Source organism: Colias croceus, chromosome 17 (genome assembly GCF_905220415.1).
Source record: "Colias croceus chromosome 17, ilColCroc2.1".
Lineage (NCBI taxonomy): Eukaryota > Metazoa > Arthropoda > Insecta > Lepidoptera > Pieridae > Colias > Colias croceus.
Genome location: NC_059553.1, coordinates 1685247 through 1705717, shown reverse-complemented (window position 1 = coordinate 1705717; position 20471 = coordinate 1685247). Strand labels below are relative to the sequence as shown.

The window sequence follows — 20471 nt, the reverse complement described above, 5'->3', positions numbered from 1 at the left end:
AGGTTAGGTTAAGTTTGATTGAATAAAACGAATTTGAATTTGAATTTGAATAGGAACACTTAAACTACCCGCATTTACCATAAAATGGATTAGCTCAAAACATGTACAAATAAAGTGATACTAACTCGAGTGAGTGTGTGTCAGTGATTAAGTGTGATACAGTTATGTGAAAAGGTGAATAATGATTCGCGCTTGGACATCGAGGCGCTGGTCGTTGAGGCGTGATAGCGCGAGGTGAGAAAAAATTAAATTTAAAGTATTTTTTTTATTGCAACCTAAGATTAAATTTAAGAAACGTGTGAAGTTCTTAGTACGAATGCGCACACGTGCATTATGAAATGTCAAGTTTTGCATAACAAGGTAACACCGACATTGTATCTTCTCATTATGCTCGTATCAACACAACTGAAACTGATAAATACTATCGCATACTCTATAAGCTGATCAAAAATTACGCCTTTACGTTGTACGAAATTAAATTAACATTTTCCAGGCATATTAACAAGGATTATCGAATAAAGCAAAATAAATCATATACAGTACGCCAAAAATAAAATGATAATCACAAAATTGACTTTTATCTAAATTATTATACTAAATATAGAGTTGTAGAAGTGACATTGTACACCAAGTTTTATTCAAAAGCCAATTAGTACGGTTTGATTCAGCGTATTTTTCATTTCGCAAATCTCTTGCTGATGTTAAATATTATCCGACCCAAATACGCCTGTCAGGCTACAGTCAGTATACAGTGTTCTGTAATTATTTTGTTAATAATTCATCGACTCCAGGCTCGGCTGGTCTGTTTTTCTTTAATGGGATTAGGGAACCAACAATTATAGGAATTTAATGACTTCTCTGAATGATAATTTCAAATTTAGACGCTTAGTTGCGTTTGTTATTGCTTTATCTCACATTTGCCTGTATCTTTTATTGTTATTGAAATTATATTGAAATATTTAGTGAAAAAGTTCAGAGAGAACGTCTTATTGATTATAGTGTTCGGTTTTTAGCTATTACTTTCAATTAGGAGCACAGAATGTTTCGACTCAAATTGACTTTGGCGAAGCGAGGAGGTTATTAGTACATAATTATATTAGTTGTAGCAGCTTGTACGTTGAGTGAAAATTTCGGAGATTACGTCTTATTCTTATAGACTATATCTGTATAAAATTCTTCATGAAGTAGTGTCTACACTTAACATTATCTGAAATATTCAAGTATGCTAAATCTAGCAATCTCAATCCAGAGAAAATACGAAATACGAATCTAATCATAAATACATATTGCCATACAGCCTTGAAACCATACGATAGAACGAATTACCATAATATTAGACTGTTCCTTCCACGAGACCAAGATTTTTTATTCTGTTGACCTTGATATATCACAGTTTCGCCTTGCAAGAGTCACGTAAACTTTCATTTGTTATATTAGTTTTGTATATCGGGTGCAAATGTCGGGTGACTTGCCACGGTCAAGTTATATTATCTCCGACTATCTCAGAATTAAACTTGTCTCTACAGTCATCATCAGCCCCTATTTTGGCAGATTACATGTCATCGAACTTTCAAATCTTGAACATTGGTTCCTTCACTATGTTTCATTCGTCAATTGATCGAATGATATTAATTATTAGAGCCAGCGCGCACGAGCAACTTTGTCTCCGCAACTATTCTGTCTCTCCACCCATGGGCTAGTATGAAAGTGCGCGCACGTATCGACGCAACTCCCCATACAATTGATGGGAGAGACAAAATAGTTGCGGAGACAAAGTTGCTCGTGCGCGCTAGCTCTTAATGTTGAGATAAAATGAAAAAGTCCATCTAATTTCAGCACGGTCTTCCGGTCTCGAATATGTGACTTTTTCATTGAATCCACTGACTCACGACTGCTATTTAAAAATACTTAATTACCAATATAAGACCATTGCAACATAAGGCGCAGATATTTTTATAATATAGTTATTATGTGCTAATCGCGCCACGTTTCCTCTCTTTGATGTAATTAGCTTACAAAGTGTTTACATTCACAAACGTTAATTCTATACTAATTCCATATAAATGCTTATCTTACGTCCTCTAGATATAATTATCGAAACCATAGAAATAGTTCGTTATAAATTTATCAGTATAAAAAAAAAAAACTTTATTTATTTGCCTTCACAACTTATACTATTACAATAGAACAAAATATGTAAACGTGTAGCATTTACGTTGTGAAGGACTAGTGTCTGAAATAGGTCTGTAAAAGACCTGTAGTACAGATCACTAGCCCCCCTCGCGGATGACACTACTTAAATACATTTATAACTTAACATAATAAACAAATGGCAAGAAGAGAAAAAACTAAACAATAGACTGAACTTAATATCTACTTCTACTTAAAATAATATAGACCTATTAATACGTGACCAGTGTATGTGTAGTGAGTGTTTGTCTGCGTGTATGTGTGCGCGTGTAATATGTATGTTTGTATGTGTGGGTGTGTGAATGTGTTAGTTTGTGTGTGCGTCTGCGTGTATGTGTGAGTGTGTCTATGCGTGCGTTTTTGCGTTTGTGCGTGTGTGTGTCATATATAAAAGAAAGATGTATAAACAGTGCGGAATAAACATTAAGTTTTTATGTTTAAAAGATTTTCAGTTTGTTGGTAGTCTAGGGTTTTCAAATAATTAGTTACGGCTGATTTACAATTATATTTATTTTTAGGATATATGTTTAACGTTTTATTTATTAGGTTATAAAGAAAAGGTCCCATGAAGCAGAAAAAATTGTGTGAATGAAAACTTTTGAATTGTAAGGTCGGGCATATCTTATCTTTGCGACGTTGACTAAATTGTAGGTTTTTGTCAAAAACTAGTTGAGAATGCTGTTTTAAGATTGTTTGTAGTATAAACGATTGTCTAACCGTCAGCAAGTCCCACTTTTTGTATAGTTCGGTGGTAGGGAAACGGTAAGGGAGACCAGCACCAACTTTGAGGATCGAGCGCTGGGCTCGCTCAACTTCTATGAGGTAACTCTTTGCACTACCGCCCCAAGATGCAGCAAGTCCCACTTTTTGTATAGTTCGGTGGTAGGGAAACGGTAAGGGAGACCAGCACCAACTTTGAGGATCGAGCGCTGGGCTCGCTCAACTTCTATGAGGTAACTCTTTGCACTACCGCCCCAAGATGTTATACAATAATTTATCAAAGAGCTACATAGGGCAAAGTAAACCATTTTAATGACTTGGTGATCACCTATATGTCTTAAGCCCTTAAATATGTAAATTAATTTACGCAGTCTTGTTACAAGTACATTTATATGTGGTTTGAAAGATAGGAGCTGATCAATGGTTATGCCCAGATATTTAATAGTTTCAGTCCTCTCGAGTATTGGACATTGGCAATTCGGAAGAATGGATGAACAAGAGTGAGCTGCAATAGCAAAAGATGAAGATGGAAGCATTTTATTTCTATGTGCAAAAACCATATATTTTGTTTTCATTACGTTTAACGTTAGGATGTTGCGTTGGAGCCAGTTACAGACAGTATTAAATCCAACAAAGAAAAGGGCAGTGTCATCGGCAAAAGTGATGACTTTACCATGTGGGAGATTGAGGTTGCACAAGCCATTGATATAAATCAAGAAGAGCGTTGGTCCGAGTATACTTCCTTGAGGAATTCCATATTTAACTGATAAATCATCACTAGTTGCATCACTATTTAGCCTGACACGTTGTCTTCTATCAGTCAAATAGTCACTGATTAGTTTTAATGGGATATCTCGTACACCGATACTTTCTAGTTTATCTAATAGGTGAGGGATAGAGACCGTGTCGAATGCTTTTGCCAAATCAAGAAAGATTGTTAAATATCTGCAGTTCATATAATTAACGAATATAAATGTCTATTGGGCTACTAACTGTTATTTCCAATCCTTCACAAGAATCGTGTTCATATGAATATGAGAAAGAAAATAGACTTCATATGACAATTTTGTTTTATGTAAAAAAAATCTATCTCTAACGCAGTAATGCTAGGCACAGCTAAGCAGGAAACTCCATGGAGTAGCAAATGGTATCTAATTGGTCTTGACGATTCAAAAGCTTTTCTAAAAGAAATTTAAATGGACAAAGAATTGTCAGAGTTTATGCACAGTGCAATTATTAAAATAAAAACCAGTCCATAGAACACCCAACGAGTCCAAACAAGCTCCTATAGTCTTAATAATTATTCTGCAGGTGTTTTTAGAAACAAAACTAATAACAAACCTTTTAGTGAATTTACATTATTCATACCTAGCTAGTGTTTTTTCCTTATCCTTATGATATAATATGTGTTTTCGATTCTGTAATTCTAGACGCTCGAAATTGGTCCAAGATCTTGTTTACTATGGGTCGTTTATAGACGTTGTTGATAGTCGCAAAAACGTGGGTAGTTTACAAATATTTTTATAAGAACCTTTCTTGGACATATTGATCTTATAAAACGTACGTTACAATGATGAAAGGCCACATTTCGTAGAATATAGTCTATATAAGCCTTTTAGGTTAGAATATTCTACAAATCAGGTAAAAATCTAATTACCTTTATCTTACAAATGGTTTTTATTTGTCTTCAAGAATTTTTCGTTGATTTTGAGTTTACTATTAAGTATAACTTTACGAATATTATCATTGAAAGTTCATCATCATCATCAGCATTATTCGCAATACAAGAATCTATATTTACACTTGTTTTGCTCCACCATCCTGCCCAATTCAAACTTCACTTATGAGCAAAAGTTATTCGTCAGTAAAACGCGCCTCCCGGCTAGGCATTATACGCAGTATTAAAACCTGAATATTCGGTTAGTGCCTGTTGAATTAGCTTCATGAATATTATTAAGTGCTTTAACCTTTATTGTGTATCCTTTATCGCGGCCACGCGTCGACATGCTCGCACGCGATGCAAATAGCTGGCTTATGGAATAATAACCTTTTTTTTGTATTAAAATTTCACATGTATCTAATAATAAATTTAAATAAAGTTGATGGTTTTGTATATTTAATTAAATATAAAAAGCTAAGTTGCTGGGCTAAGCTGAAAATCAGCGCTGTCAACCCTTCTCAGCTTTTGCTGAGACGACTACCATTTAGGACAAGTCTTTATTATGGTTCATATACATGAGTAATTATTTTACATTGATGTGTTTACTGTTTATTTCCATTTAGTTATGTACATAGAAAAAATAAAATAAATTATGTGTCCCCTCTATCCAATAGATAATGTATTTATGACCTAGATAGGGTTACCAGAACTGAATTCTAGTCTAGTTCGGAAGTACAGGCTAACGACCTACTTACCTCTAAAGAAAAATCGATCAGTGAAACTGTGTTGCATCAAGTAAGTAATGTTATTTTATTGAGATAGGAAAACGTTGTAACGGAAAAGGGTATTTTCAGAAGAACGTCTTACTGGATATTTTACTTACCTTTTTATGAAAATGGGTAGTACAAAAACAATTTGATTTCTGGAAGGAATTTCTGAGAAACATGTAGTTTTGGAAGCGATAGAAAAGTATAGACTGAGAATAAAAGACAGATCAGAATGGCAATATTTAGCATAATATGAAATAGGCGTGCACACTTCTGTAAAATATTCAATCGCTATGTAACTGAGATACAAATAGAACATTGTATGCGATAGAAAAGGACGGATTGAAACAAATGCAAATTCAGAGATGTTGGACGTCAGTTTTTAATAGTAGGAAACGAAGTGCGGTTTAAATGTAGCGTTTATTTCTTGAATACAAGACTCCGCCGCTGTCCTATAGATTATTAAGTTTTCGAGAGTAGGTACGTATGAATTGAATTTAGTTCGGTTTAAAGTATTCTCGTAAACGCCAACCTGGGTGTTACCAAGCAGTATTCATTCTTATGTGGAAAGATGACGGAGCCATTTGACGCGAATAAAGTCGCGGGCGTCACGTACTAGGTACGTAATAATATTTCAAGAAAAAGAAGAGGTATTGCACCATTTAGCAAACAGGAAAATATAATTTTGTGGTAGGTGCACGTATTACTCTAAGCTGGTTTACTGTATTCAGTTAATAAATAAATTCTAGTACCTATTATATATTTTACGAAGTAACGATGTTGGTTCCCATATCCATGGATTTCGTTATATAAAAATCTCTGAACTTTCAGATGTATAGTTCAAATAAGATAAAGTTGCTGGAATATAGGGGAGCACAGCACACGACTAAAACATAGGTCACTACCTACAAGAAAAAAACTTGTATGTTCATAAAAAATGCACCTGAAAAGCCCATCTTGCCAATGTTTATGAGCGGTAGTCACCTTTGCTTAGGTACTGTGCCATAAAAAAGTGTTTATAAACGAACGTAGGAATTCAATTCAATCAATGCTAATCAAACAAACATGTCCCTTGCAAGGCTTTCTTTCAATCATTACAAGTGATACTTGCGTTAAAAACAACCGACTTCAAACTTGCACTTGCAAAAATGCCCATAAAATAAAAACTGCTGGGCCTATCCGAATAAAATTTTTATGGGACCAATTCGACACCATCCCGCATCGAACAAAAAAGAATCACGTAAATCGGTTCAGAAACCTCGGAGTAATAGGTGTACATACATAAAAAAAAAACACATACCGGCCGAATTGATAACCTCCTCCTTTTTTTGAAGTCGGTTAAAAAATGAATCAATACTACTGAATAAATCACAGCAAACTACAGACCTATACGTTAAAACCTTGATAAATACAGGCCATTATGTAGTAAAAAGCTATTCAAATTAAGCTATATTGTAATATGTAATAGCTTTTCGCCCGCGGCTCCGCCCGCGTTTACTGAGACAAACCTGCATAGTTCCCGTTTCTGTGCGATTTCCGGGATAAATCCTATCCTTCGTGTTAATCCAAGTTACCCTCTATATAATATGTGGTAAATTTCATTGTACTCGGTTCTGTAGTATTTGCATTTTGCGTGAAAGAGAAACAAACATACATACATACATACACATATATCCGTCCTCCTAAACCTTCGCATTTATAATATTAGTAGGATATCGTTTATCTATAGTATAGAACTGGAAATCTCACACTATCACTCATATAGATTCTATACTATATAAGTAGTTATTTCCCGTCCACGGCTAGACATGTAAACAACTGATTGTGCCAAATGGGCCCAGATGAATTCGTATAATGTGTGACGTCATCAAGTATTCATATCTTCTAATCTATGCATGAATGAATGTTGCTAATAAAAATAAGGTATGCGCATTCACATTTTAGCGAAAAGCTTGATATGGGAATGTAAAAGATTATTTTGCGGTTAAAACGGTTTTGCATTGTTTTTGTTAGTCGTATAGGGGCATATTCCATGCGAATTACTTTTCCTTGAGTACGCAAATATCATCATTAACGTCCTAAAAACTTACCCGTTATTAAAATACTATAGTTTTTTTCGCATACATTTTTATTATTCTCTCGACAATATCTCATAACAGTACCTAAATTTAAATTTAGATAAATGTAAGTTTTCCTAGAAAAGCCTCTACTAAGCTCTCTGTAACTTAACTATAAGCTACAGCTCTGCCAAGTATTATCAGAATCCGTTCAGTGGTTTTCGCGTGAAAGAGTAACCAACATCCAACTATACTCACAAACTTTCACATTTATAATATTAGTAGGATTAATGTACATAAAGTAATAGTCACACCAAGCGCTACACCATAACGCATTTATCTAGGTAAGGCCGTAGTCACACCTAGCGCTACACCATAATACACATCTAGATTAGGCTATAGTCACACCTATCAGAATACCTGTGACTTCACACGATTGCAATCAAAGTTGACCTTGACATTGTCCGCTCTTTGTGTGAAAGAGGGGCGTTCGATTTTTCAGGGCTATTTTATTAAGGGCTGATTTTTCAATCTTTGGTTAAAACTTATTCATCGAATAACGTATAAAACTATTATTTCAAAAATGTATTCTAATTGTCCGTATATGACAGTTTACAGGTGACATTTTAAAATGTTCGTGTAATACTTTATTGGACGGATAAATTTTAACCAAGGATTGAAAAATCGGCCCTAAAGCTTTGACGCTATTGAAAGGTTGCTTTTTATTTTACATGAATAAAGTATAGAGGTTGGTGTGGTTTTAAGTCTATTGATGTTTTGGATTCGTGGTTCTGTCTACTGAAAGTTAACGTAGGATCTGAGTATAAATTCGTAATATGATTTTAGTTTCAGTATACTTAGTATGGTATGTCTGTTTTATGTGACGTAAATTTTGATTTTATAACACTTTGTTTTTAATCATTAATGTTATTGTGTAATAAATAACACAAAGTTGTTAATTTTTATCTTATTACTAGCTGTGCCCTGCAGTTTCACCCGCATTGCTCCGCTCCTGTTGGTCTTAGGGTGATAAATTAATATACCCTATAACCTTCCTCAATAAATGGGCTATCCGACACCGAAAGACTTTTTCAAAACGGACCGTTCTTGAGATTAGCGCATTCAAACAAACAAACAAACTCTTCCGCTATATAATATTAGTATAGATGTGTTTGAATGCGTAAATTAATTATTAGGAATAGAGTAAGTTTTAATTAAGTAATGAAACAAGCAAGATTCAATTAAGATATCCAGAGTGTAGAGTCATTGTTAAAACAACAAATAATTATTCCTTTTGTTTCAATTTTCGTTTATTATTTTATCAATTCACAAAGAAAAACCTTCATTGACATAATTAATATAACAAACCTTGTCCTTGAAAAAACTGAAATTATTCGCGTCCTTCCAAATTATAACTGTAATAAGGAAAAATTCAGAGCGTTGATAAGTATCCAGGGATTTTCCTGATTGAGTTTTTGACCTTGACTAAGCATTTTTATTTTATTACCGTTCCAGTGTTCGCGCTCCACTTAACAGTAATTAACTGAAAGTACTGAAATGGAATAAGCAATCGTTTTTACGTCTGATTTTCAAAGAATTGTATAGATTTCATCGAACCATCGAGCAGCCGATTGAACGTTGAGTGATTTTATTTTTAAAGTTATTGTTGGAATTATATGCGCTTTGTGTGTATTTTTCAAATATTACTCTATTAGTAGAGATAATAGATTTAAATTGCAATCGTTGTATTATTCTGCTGCTTTTGAACAAATCCTTTTTTATTAATTATTGATAGATTGCGTTTTTTATTAATTCAGGATTAAAAACTTTGTTTGAGCCAGCGCGCACGAGCAACTTTGTCTCCGCAACTATTTTGTCTTTTTTTTTTTTTTTTTGTATGGTGTTTCTCAATGTTAGCCAGAAGGGCTTCTACATTTTAACGCGGACGCGGGGGTGAACTGAAGGTTCACCCTGGTAGCGACATGCACAAGGGCGTCCCCCCTTGACGGGGACCACGAACCTCGGCTTGAGCTGTCGCTTGAGTGGAGGAGGCCAGAAGGGCCCTAATCGGACGGGCGAACTATTTTGTCTCTCCCATCAATTTGTATGGGGAGTTGCGTCGCTAAGTGCGCGCACTTTCATACTAGCCCATGGGTGGGAGAGACAAAATAGTTGCGGAGACTAAGTTGTTCGTGCGCGCTGGCTCATAATGTTGAGCTACTACAAATCTTCGTTCTTTGAGTTCGCTCTTTAAGTGTAGGTCATTTTGATCTGATCAAAAATTTCAATGGAAATGTCTATAATCGAACCCTCATGTTTAGTGTAACAATCCCTCCTAATTGCATTAAAAATATAAAGGTACAAAAACCTTGAAATCTAATATAGATGAACAAACATTCATTAATATATTCAAAACCCAAATCCATTTATATCCATTCCGATCCATTTATATAGCTTTTTAATCCTCTTTATGAATTAATTAAGAATATTTTAATGCCTCTGGGTATAATTAAAAGAACGTCGGTTAATAATGTATCATTAGCAAGTCCACCCTTAATATTTAAGTAGTATACTAGTTTCATATAACGTACATTTATGGTTTCGTGAAACTGTATATTTTATAGGGTGATTAGGAAATGCAGTTTTACTAAGTACTAACTAAAAACTATTCTAGCTGCATGTACTAGTATTTCACGATGGAAAATCCACTTTTAGGGCTTTCTATGTTTAAAAAAATCTGTATTTGAGGGGCACCCCACACGATCTATTGCCAAAAGAGTAAGAACGGAATTAACAACTATCTCCATTCTTCGCCAATATGAAATACTACAGCGATTTCAAATGTACCATTTGATGAATATTATTATTATTTTCAATGATTTCTATTTTATTTACAATTATATAGGTTTTTCAAATGTGATTGTTTGTTGCAGCGCCAGCCGTACATGCGGCGCGGAGGGTGCGGCCGAGCAGGACGCGTCGCCGGTGGACCTGCCGCGCACGCGAGATGGCGAGATCGACTACGATGGTAATACCATTGTCAGCTCGTTGTCGTGTTAGTGTGACACTGTCGTTTGCGTTATTGTCATCTGCTACGCTTTGGGTGGAGCTTTCTGTATCATAAAATGCTGTTGAGTCTCTTACTATTGATGCTGTTTTCTTTTAGTTTGCTGTACTGTCATCTGCTATTCTTTGGGGCTGTTGTTGATTATCATTTAATAACCATCTTCTGTATTATTATTTGCCATCTTCTGTGCTTTCTTGCGATACTATTGCATTTATGCTGCCAATGCTGCTTTCCTTCTAATCATTTTCTATGTAGAATTGATATTATTCCTGTTTCCCCTTACCTTGGTTTTAATATTATTAGGTCGTGGTCGTGTTAATGTGACACTGTCGTTTGCGTTATTGTCATCTGCTATGCTTTGGGGCTGTTGTGGATTATTATTACCATCTTCTGTATTATAATTTGTCATCTTCTGTGCTTTCTTACATTAGTATTGTATTTATGCTGCCAATGCTGCTTTCTTTCTAATCATTTTCTTAGTAGAATTGCTAGTGTTCCTGTTTCCCCTTACCTTGGTTTTAATATTATTAGCTCGTTGTCGTTTTAGTGTGTCATTGTTGTCATCTGCTATGCTTTGGGTGTTTTGCTTTTCTGTATCATCATATGCTATATTCTGTGCCTTCTTGCGTTTCTATTGATGCTGTTTACCTTCTAATAATTTTGTATTATTGCACCCTCGTTTCTGATTACCTTTATACATCCTTTATTGGTCATCTGCTTTGCATTCTCTGTCTACTGCTTCTTATCGTTACAATTTTCCGTTTTCTAGCTCAAGTTTAGTTACTTCTTTAAAATTTGGATATAAATAACTCTGGCTCTGTGCAGTAATTTCATAGTGTTAATATTTATCGTGCGTATAAATCATACATTGCACTGCATGTTATAGCTAAGATTAAATCTTTTTATATACAGTTTTGTTTATATGTTTGTAAAAGATATACGATGAAACTCTCGAAAAAGAAACACAAATTTCATCGAAATCCTTGAGTCACATGGAACGTGATCTGAATGGACGAATGTGCTTGCTTTGTCAGCGGGTATTGACTATTGTTTGAGTTCAATGTATATGCTACAGTAAAAACCCTGAACCAGTCAATATCCTTATTGACGGTTATTAAGGTTATTGACTAAGCAGCGGCCGGCGAGTGCTAGAACCGACTCGCTATTGTTTTACTTGTTAAAATCTATTCAGTACGTTGGTTAAAACCTATATTGATTGAATGTCTGCTCTTTAAATCAGTCAATAACCTTAATAACCGTCAATAAGGATATTGACTGGTTCAGGGTTTTGACTGTAACATATATACTCGTGGCTGGTTTATTGTTAAATTTAATAATTATAATACGTGAATTCTATTGATTAGTACATGTTTTATCGTTTATCAAAAGATCTTCAATTTTTTATTTAAGAGTTAGGTACTTTGTACCATTTAGTTATTAAATTAATCTATACTAATATTATAAAGCTGAAGAGTTTGTTTGTTTGTTTGTTTGTTTGAACGCACTAATCTCGGGAACTGTTGGTCCGATTTGAAAAATTCTATCGGTGTTAGATAGCCCATTTATTGATGAAGGTTATAGGCTATATTTCATCACGCTACGGGCAACAGGAGTGGAGCCACGGGGGTGAAACCGCGCGGAGCAGCTAGTATTTCATAAAGCCACAGTCAAATTTACTAAAAGAAAACGAATGAGACTATGTACTACGTAATAATACCTCAATGTTGAAATTACATATTTTTTGTAACTCCCCATAAGTTTACGTAATCCAGAGTCATCCCCACATGTGTCCCCTTTAAAACACATCAAAAACAAATAAATAATCCCCAAAAAACAAACAAATTCCAGCCCTCTACGAGGACGATTCGGACAGCGACCTCGGCTCTATGGAGAACCACGGGTCCGTGGTCACGCACCTGCTGTCGCAAGTCAAGATCGGCATGGACCTTACTAAGGTACAATACTTAATTTAAGGGTAAACATTTAGAAAAATCAAAAAAAATAAGTATTTAAGGACTAGGTAAGGTACAATATTTAATGTAACGTACACTTTTTACAAAAAAAGGGAAAAATTAAAAAAAAAATAATTGGCAATTTATTAATTCGTCTAAATTACAAAAAAAAGGAAAAAATTTAAAACAAAATGTTTGCTCATTGAAGGCAATTTATTAATTCGTCATGTTTTGGCATAGGAGACGGTTTCGAATGGACATGAGTGATGTTTTAGCCTTAATCACTCAGGAATATAGTAGCTTTCAAGTGGTGAAGTAATTTTCAAAGATGGTCTAGTAGTTTCAGTAATCTTTCATCTTTGAAATTAGTATAGCTGTATAAACTAGCTGCTCTCCTCGTGAATTTAGTTTAGTTTTCGAGTTAGTTAGGAAAAACTATTTATTTATTTATTTATTTAACACTTTATTGTGCAAGAAACAAAATATACATAAAGGTTACAAAAATAAGATTAAAAAAAAGTTACTACTACCTATTTACCAATCTTACAAACAGTTCAGTCATCTTTTTTTTTGACAATTATTATCATACACGGCACGATCTGATCCCAAACATACATATATATCCCTGAGTGGGAATCGAACCCACGACCTCTGGCTAAGAAGGCAGGGCCACTACAAGCCAACCGGTCAGTCAATCGTCATATCTTAGGTATGTGTACTAACAAATAAAGTTATCTATTACAAGTAGATAAAGTTTTGGAAAATTTATATGCTGTATAGAATACTAGATTTCCGCCCGCGACTTCGCCCGCGTTTGCAAAGGAAAACTCGCATAGTTCCCGTTCCCGTGGGATTTCCGGGATAAAAACTATCCTATGTGTTAATCCAAGTTACCCTCTATATGTGTGCTAAATTTCATTGTAATCGGTTCAGTAGTTTTTACGTGAAAGAGTAACAAACATCATTATCATTATCTATATTATGTAGGTATTTTTATTATATATCTATCTATATGTATATCTATTTTAATTATTATTATTTATTTATTTATCTTGTTTTGTTTTTTGTTACTTGCCTTTTTTTCTACCTACCATCGTAATTTCAGTAAGCTTGTTACCTTTTGCCCAGGTTGCCTGGAAGAGATCACTTCTAAGTGATAAGGCCGCCTAATAAACTATACTTTTCTTGTTTTGTTTTGTATAAGTTAGCAATAAGTTTCCCATGTATAGTTTTGTTAAAGAGTAATAAATAAATAAATAAACATCCATACATCCATACATCCATACAAACTTTCGCCTTTATAATATATATTAGATAGAATATCTAATCTTCATTTAAGACGTTTGAGAGTAAAGTTTGAAATACAAATATGTGGCCAGTAAGGTTTATACATAAACATAATAGGGAAGATATGAAAGCTTGTTTGTGTTTGTGTTGTATAAACTTTAAAGCATATACTAACAGAGTAGACTACATTTGGAATCATTTTATATAACGTATCAATTTCATATATTTTGGATTTAATCTTAAAACTAAGTTCTTTTTTTATTGAGTCCAAACGGAGCAAAAGCGACCCACTTCTATACTTATATTATAAAGAGGAAAGGTTTGTAATTATGAATGTGTGTATGGTTTTCACGCATAAACTACTGGACCGATTTTGATGAAATTTGGCACAGACAATCTTTAGACCCTGAGAAAGAACATGGGCTACCTTTTATTGCGAAATATGTACCACGGGTGAAAACGGGGCGGACCGCTAGTATGAATTAAAGCAAAAACCGCTAAATTGATTCCTCATTAAACCTCAACATCAAACCTCACTCCAATGGAAGTGATTCAGATGTTTGGTAAATTTTCACAGATTCATTATGTTGGTAAATTTATTTGATTTTCAAATTGAATTTACGATCAGCCAATATTGCAGAGTGATAATTAATAAAATAATATTTATTAATTATGTCAGATAAGATAAAATATCTAAGTTACAAACGTAAATATTATGGCTCTGTGTCATTAGAAACTGTAATTATGTACTTAACGAAATGCACGTATCACTATGTGAGATAACTAGGTTTGTAGAAACAAGAACTATTTCTGGCATCACTACATAGTATAAAACAAAGTCGCTTTGTCTGTCCCTATGTCCCTTTGTATGCTTAAATCTTTAAAACTACGCAACGGATTTTGATGTTTTTTTTTAATAGATAGAGTGATTCAAGAGGAAGGCTTTTTTAATAATATTTAATTTATTAGTTTTTAGATAAAGCGGGCGAAGCCGCGGGCGGAAAGCTAGTTTTGTTTATAAAATCTATACTAATCGTTCAATTGATTATTAAATATACTCCACCTGGAAATTTTATCATATTATCCAAAACTTTTGCCCTAAGTTGAATTTGAGAAAAAAAAAATCGATCGTTAAAAATCTTAATAATATTCATTCGATAACACATTTTGGAAAAATAATAGCCGTAAAAAGTATTATAATAAGTAAAGCTATGAATTATTAATATGTCTTCAATTTTCACATCAATTATTTAGAATGAAATTATTATTTTTTCCAGGTCGTCTTACCCACATTTATTTTGGAGCGGCGATCACTACTCGAAATGTACGCTGACTCTTTCGCACACCCCGACCAGTTCGTCAAGTGAGTATATTGTGTATTAATAAATAACTGTATCCATTGCAAGTTGTATTTATGTTTTTTTTTTCTTTATGTCAGAGCAAGCAAAGCGACATGTTTTAAAATAGGTTTTTGAAGTGAAACTTCTTCAGGCGCGTTAAGAGTAAAATTTCCAGGTCGCGTCATGGCAATACCGTCACGTCATGGAGTACGGCGACGATTTTGGTACCTTTGAATCTTGCCAAAGAAGTTTCACTTCTGACATGTGCTCGGCACGCACGCTCTTTTTTAAGTATAATTAATTATTATACTAAGGGCTGATTTTTCAATCCTTGGTTAAAACTTATTCGTAGAATAACTTATTAAACTACCATTTATGAAATGTATTCTAATATTTGACAGTTTACAGGTGACATTTTAATATTATCGTGTAATACTTTATTGGACGGGTAAGTTTTATCCAAGGATTGAAAAATCGGCCCTTAAAAAAGGTTAATTATTAATTTGCAGGATAGTAGACCAGCCAACGCCCCGTGAACGCATGGTGCAAGTTGTCCGCTGGTACCTGAGCTCGTACCACGCGGGCCGCAAGTCGCAAGTCGCCAAGAAACCGTACAACCCCATACTGGGGGAGGTTTTTAGGTGCCACTGGGATTTAGACGGCGTAGAACCACCCAGTAATGGGGATAAAGTGAGTATGAATAGGAAAAATGGGTTTTTTAAAGGAAAAGTCGGGTTGAGCAGCAATAGGGATAAAGTGAGTAAATTGCTGGAAAAATGTATTAAAAAGTCGTATTAAAATGTCACATGAGCTGATCTAATTGATTTTTCGTTCGTTGTATTTGCCTCCGCATGGATTAGGTCAATAAATTTTTAAATTTTGATAAATATACCCAAGTGGCGCACTTTTCAATCCGACCAGACGATCTGTTCGCATTGTTATGTTGTGTTGATTCCTAAAACAATCCAATATTCTGCGTTGATTCATGAAACAATCTTATTAAAAGGTTGCCTAATAGAAATTGCTTGTTAGCGATGATGCCTCCTGTTCAACAAGGTAAATTTAAAAAAAAAAATTAAAAGTTTATTTCTCTTGTCTTCTCTTTTCCATACTTATCTGTGCCTTACATAAACTATATTGTAAACTAGCGGTCCGACCCGGTTTCGCCCATGGTACATATTTGGCAATAAAAAGTAGCCTATGTCCTTTCTCGGGTATCAAAATATCTCCATACCAAATTTCATGCAAATTGGTTCAGTAGTTTAGGCGTGATTGAGTAACAGACAGACAGACAGAGTTACTTTCGCATTTATAATATTAGTATGGATTATTTCAGCAAGAAGTAGGCGACGGCCCTGTACCCTGGTGCTCACCAGACCAACTTTCCTTCGTCGCGGAACAAGTATCCCACCACCCGCCTATATCAGCCTTCTACGCGGAACACGTGAACAAGCGCATACAGTTCGAAGCGTGGGTGTGGACCAAGAGCAAGTTCCTGGGCCTGTCTATAGGGGTACATAACATTGGCAAGGGCACTGTGACCCTTTTGGACTTGGGGGAGGAGTATACGCTCACTTTTCCCAATGGATACGGCAGGTAAGATTTCTTCTTTGTGGTATATCATAGTAATACGATCAGCTAGTATGGAGTATACTGTTCGAAGCGTGGGTGTGGATCAAGAGCAAGTTCCTGGGCCTGTCTATAGGGGTTCATAATATTGGCAAGGGCACTGTGACCCTTTTGGACTTGGGGGAGGAGTATACGCTCACTTTTCCTAATGGATACGACAGGTAAGATTTCTTCTTTGTGGTATATCATAGTAATATGATCAGCTAGTATGGAGTATACTGTTCGAAGCGTGGGTGTGGACCAAGAGCAAGTTCCTGGGCCTGTCTATAGGGGTACTTAATATTGGCAAGGGCACTGTGACCCTTTTGGACTTGGGGGAGGAGTATACGCACACTTTTCCCAATGGATACGGCAGGTTAGTTTGTGGTACAGTAGTAATATGTTAAAGATAGTAGTTAGTATTGCATATACTTATAGTATATACCTACAGTGCCTATTTTGATTCTTTTTTACTCCATTGACCAAAATAGTGGTTATTTATCACTATTGTGAACTAAAATGCGTATCATTTTCATACTGCTAGCTTTTTCATTTTATATTGGCTTTTCATTTTCAGCTTGGCGCCATCTGTTGTAAAAATTTCGAAACATTTTTTTTTATATTTAAACTTAATCCAATCTTATTTAAATTTTGTTTAAAATTCAAATTTTTCTATTCCTAAATCATTTTACCCAGCTCTAATTAGTCATGATATCTTACAATTTTTTCTTTCAGATCAATTTTAACAGTGCCGTGGATAGAGCTCGGCGGTTCCGTAGTGATAGAGTGCGTGCAGACCGGCCACAAAGCGAACGTGGAATTCCTCACTAAGCCCTTCTACGGCGGGAAGAAACATCGAGTCACGTGTGAAGTGTTTGCGGGAGATAAGAAACCGTATTATACTGCCCAAGGGGAGTGGAATACGCGCATGGACGGACGGTGGACGGAGTCGGGGGTGAGGATTTGTGTTCCTAATTTAATAATTAATGGGATATTATGTTGTGAGTGCATTCGTGTGGGTTGTGTGTGTGTGTGTGTGTGTGTATGATAGGATGGAGACGGAGGATGATGTGGAATATATTTGACGTGATTATTCATGATGGAAATGGTATGTGAAGCGTGAACGCTTAAAAATTCATACGTCGGGATTGGCACGTCTACGTGTTTATTTTCGTTTATAATTATTATTGAATCATGCTATATCACCACAGAACAGTAAGAACATAATAGAAGTGCTATAATGTCATAATTAGTATGAAAACCAGTGTCGCCAAATCCACACATTTAAACCGATAGTTATACAGTACACTACAAGTAAACTATGCCTTTGATTGGACAGCTTAATTTGAGTAAAAACCGACTAAGGTTATAAATTCAGCATTTCAATATGTACCCTAAATCACTATGTTACGGTTTATTTTAGTATAACATCCCTAGGTATATTAGCTGTTTTGTTTCTCTTTGCTCAGAAATTCCAAATTCGAAAACATTCAGCTACTCCACAACAGAGGGCGTTAATTTTCGATAGATATAACTTTGAACCTCAACACATAGAAATAAGGTTGAAATTTGTGTCACTCTAAATTAATGACATTAACTTGACATTAACCTGATGCTATGCTCTAAGGGATGTCAGCCTTGTTATCGATAATTCACAAATAAATAGATTTTTGTGCATTTTTTTTTTCTTTCTATTATAATTATGAGTATAGGATAATGTGTCACATTTTGGAGTATGTTTATTACTACTAAGTACGTCTTTTCATATTATTATATTTAAATAAAAAACGGAATAGAATAGTATAAATCTATATTTACAAAACAAACAGAAAATATGCATTATTTTAAATCTTGGAACTGCCGTAGGTTTGATGTATCGGTGGCCTTTGTTAGACTGCTTATTGCTGTTCGGCATCCAGTTAACTCGTCACGTTGCATTTATTATCCATTTCTCTTTTAAATTAGGCTCTTTCGAAAATCTATAAATAAATAGGACAAATGAAAGCTAAGGAAAAATAGAATAAAATTTAATATTTATAATGTTTGTCTTTTCTAAAGTATCGATACTGTCGATATGCGCCACATGCATCACTAATCCAACATTCGTTTGTTTATTGCAATAATATTCCAGAAAGTCTTGTTTGCTGTTCAATCTATATTAGTACTTATTTCTTATGGATTAAGGTTCATTTTGACTTAATATTTTTATAAATTTTTGACAAATTATGACGAGCGAAGTTGTAACGTAAAATATATTTAAAATAAATTAAAATAATACTTACCGATGGTATGAAATGCCTCGATTGCTGATATTATTTCGTCTGCTATTATTTTTCCACTCTAATACCGAACAACACGCTCTAAATAATGAATAAATATGGAAATAAGGTTTGACAGCTGACAACCGACTCGAATATTTTTCTGCGCACAACTGAGAGCGAGTTAGGTGATCTTACCTTACTAGTGACACGTGGGCCACGCCCACATCGCACTTCTATTATGTTCTTACTGTTCTGTGTATATCACTTTGTCGTCTAATGGCATGTGCGTTAATGTGTCGTTTTTGAAAATCGAATGTTGTTTTGGTAACCTATCTATACAGGGTGTCCCACCATCGGTATATTAAGCTCAAAGGAGTATATAGTTTTGCATGTGCTGAGTACGTAAAAAATACTTATAAAATTCCAGACGCATTTTTTTTTCAAATTGATGAATTCTTAAAACTCTATGTGTACACCTGTAACAAGCAACCCGCACGTGAGTTGTCGTTTAAGATTAGGTTTTCATAGACAAAATGCTCACATTAGCGAACCGGCTTCGCTAATGTGAGCATTTTGTCTATGAAAAGCTAATCTTAATTATGCCGGCTGCGGGAAACTAGAGAAGAAAACATGGATTTGGAGTAAAAAAAATAGGAAAATTTTTTTGACTCAATTTTGTTGTTTAAGTTTTTTTTACGTGATCAGTGTATGCAAAACTACAAGCCCCTTCGAGCTTAGTATGAGTATGGCCGCCAAAAATTGTACATTCAAGAAAAAAAAAATGTCCTTGTCATTTTATATAGCACCAGATTTTTTTATATAGTAATTATGGTAGTTTTTATATAGTTTCAGCTTCACTATGTTATATTTATCATTATATTAATAATTTAAATTAATTTTGAGTGCCTTTAACAAGCTCAATATTTTTTTTTTGAAATGCTTATTTTCCTTTCCATACTAAAATCATGTGTCCCACTTAGTCATCTCACACTTTGAAGTCACAAAATTATGCAAAAATCTATTGATACCTGTAAAATTTTGGTATTTCTAAATTATTCTGTAAACTTGTGGATAGTTTTAACAAGTTCTAATAAAAATAACATAAAAGAAATTAATATAAAACTCACTTAAAACTATGTCCCACTTTTTTTCACGAATGATACTTCACGCACGGTTACCATGAAATAACACCCTAAATAACTAGATATCCAAGCCACAAAAATATTTTTAAGTAGTGGCAACACCGATTTACATGTTGGCCAACCTTTAGAAGAAAAATCGCCATTTTGTTACTGTCAAAGTTAATCGAAAGGTAGTCGGCATTTTTGCTTCGCAACATTTTAATAATTTTGAGTGAGAATTATGCAAGGTAAGAATACAAATTTACTATATTATTTAAATTATGTGTGTAGCTTTAGTGACCTAGTAACAAATCAAACTATGCGGCGTCTTATTACTACAATACTTTGGCGAATAAAGGCTTTTTAGGTTATGTCCAACCATATTTTTATTCACGAATGATACCATGTGTTACTATTGTGTTACGTAACATCCGTGAGCGG

At 34.5% G+C, this 20471-nt stretch overlaps 1 protein-coding gene across 4 annotated transcripts in view; it reads left to right on the top strand.

Annotated features, from left to right (window-relative positions):
• LOC123698939 (oxysterol-binding protein-related protein 9) overlaps nt 1–20471 on the top strand; it is a 74831-nt gene that overhangs the window by 51731 nt on the left and 2629 nt on the right. For 3 of the 4 annotated variants that reach the window (XM_045645771.1, XM_045645770.1, XM_045645767.1), the window contains 6 exons: nt 10328–10422; nt 12310–12416; nt 14978–15063; nt 15550–15730; nt 16377–16636; nt 17384–17603. In XM_045645771.1, the coding sequence (XP_045501727.1) occupies nt 10328–10422; nt 12310–12416; nt 14978–15063; nt 15550–15730; nt 16377–16636; nt 17384–17603 (949 nt within the window). Of the gene's footprint in view, nt 1–10327; nt 10423–12309; nt 12417–14977; nt 15064–15549; nt 15731–16376; nt 16637–16902; nt 17025–17383; nt 17604–20471 lie in introns of all 4 variants that reach the window. The other variant, XM_045645768.1, reaches the window with a different exon arrangement.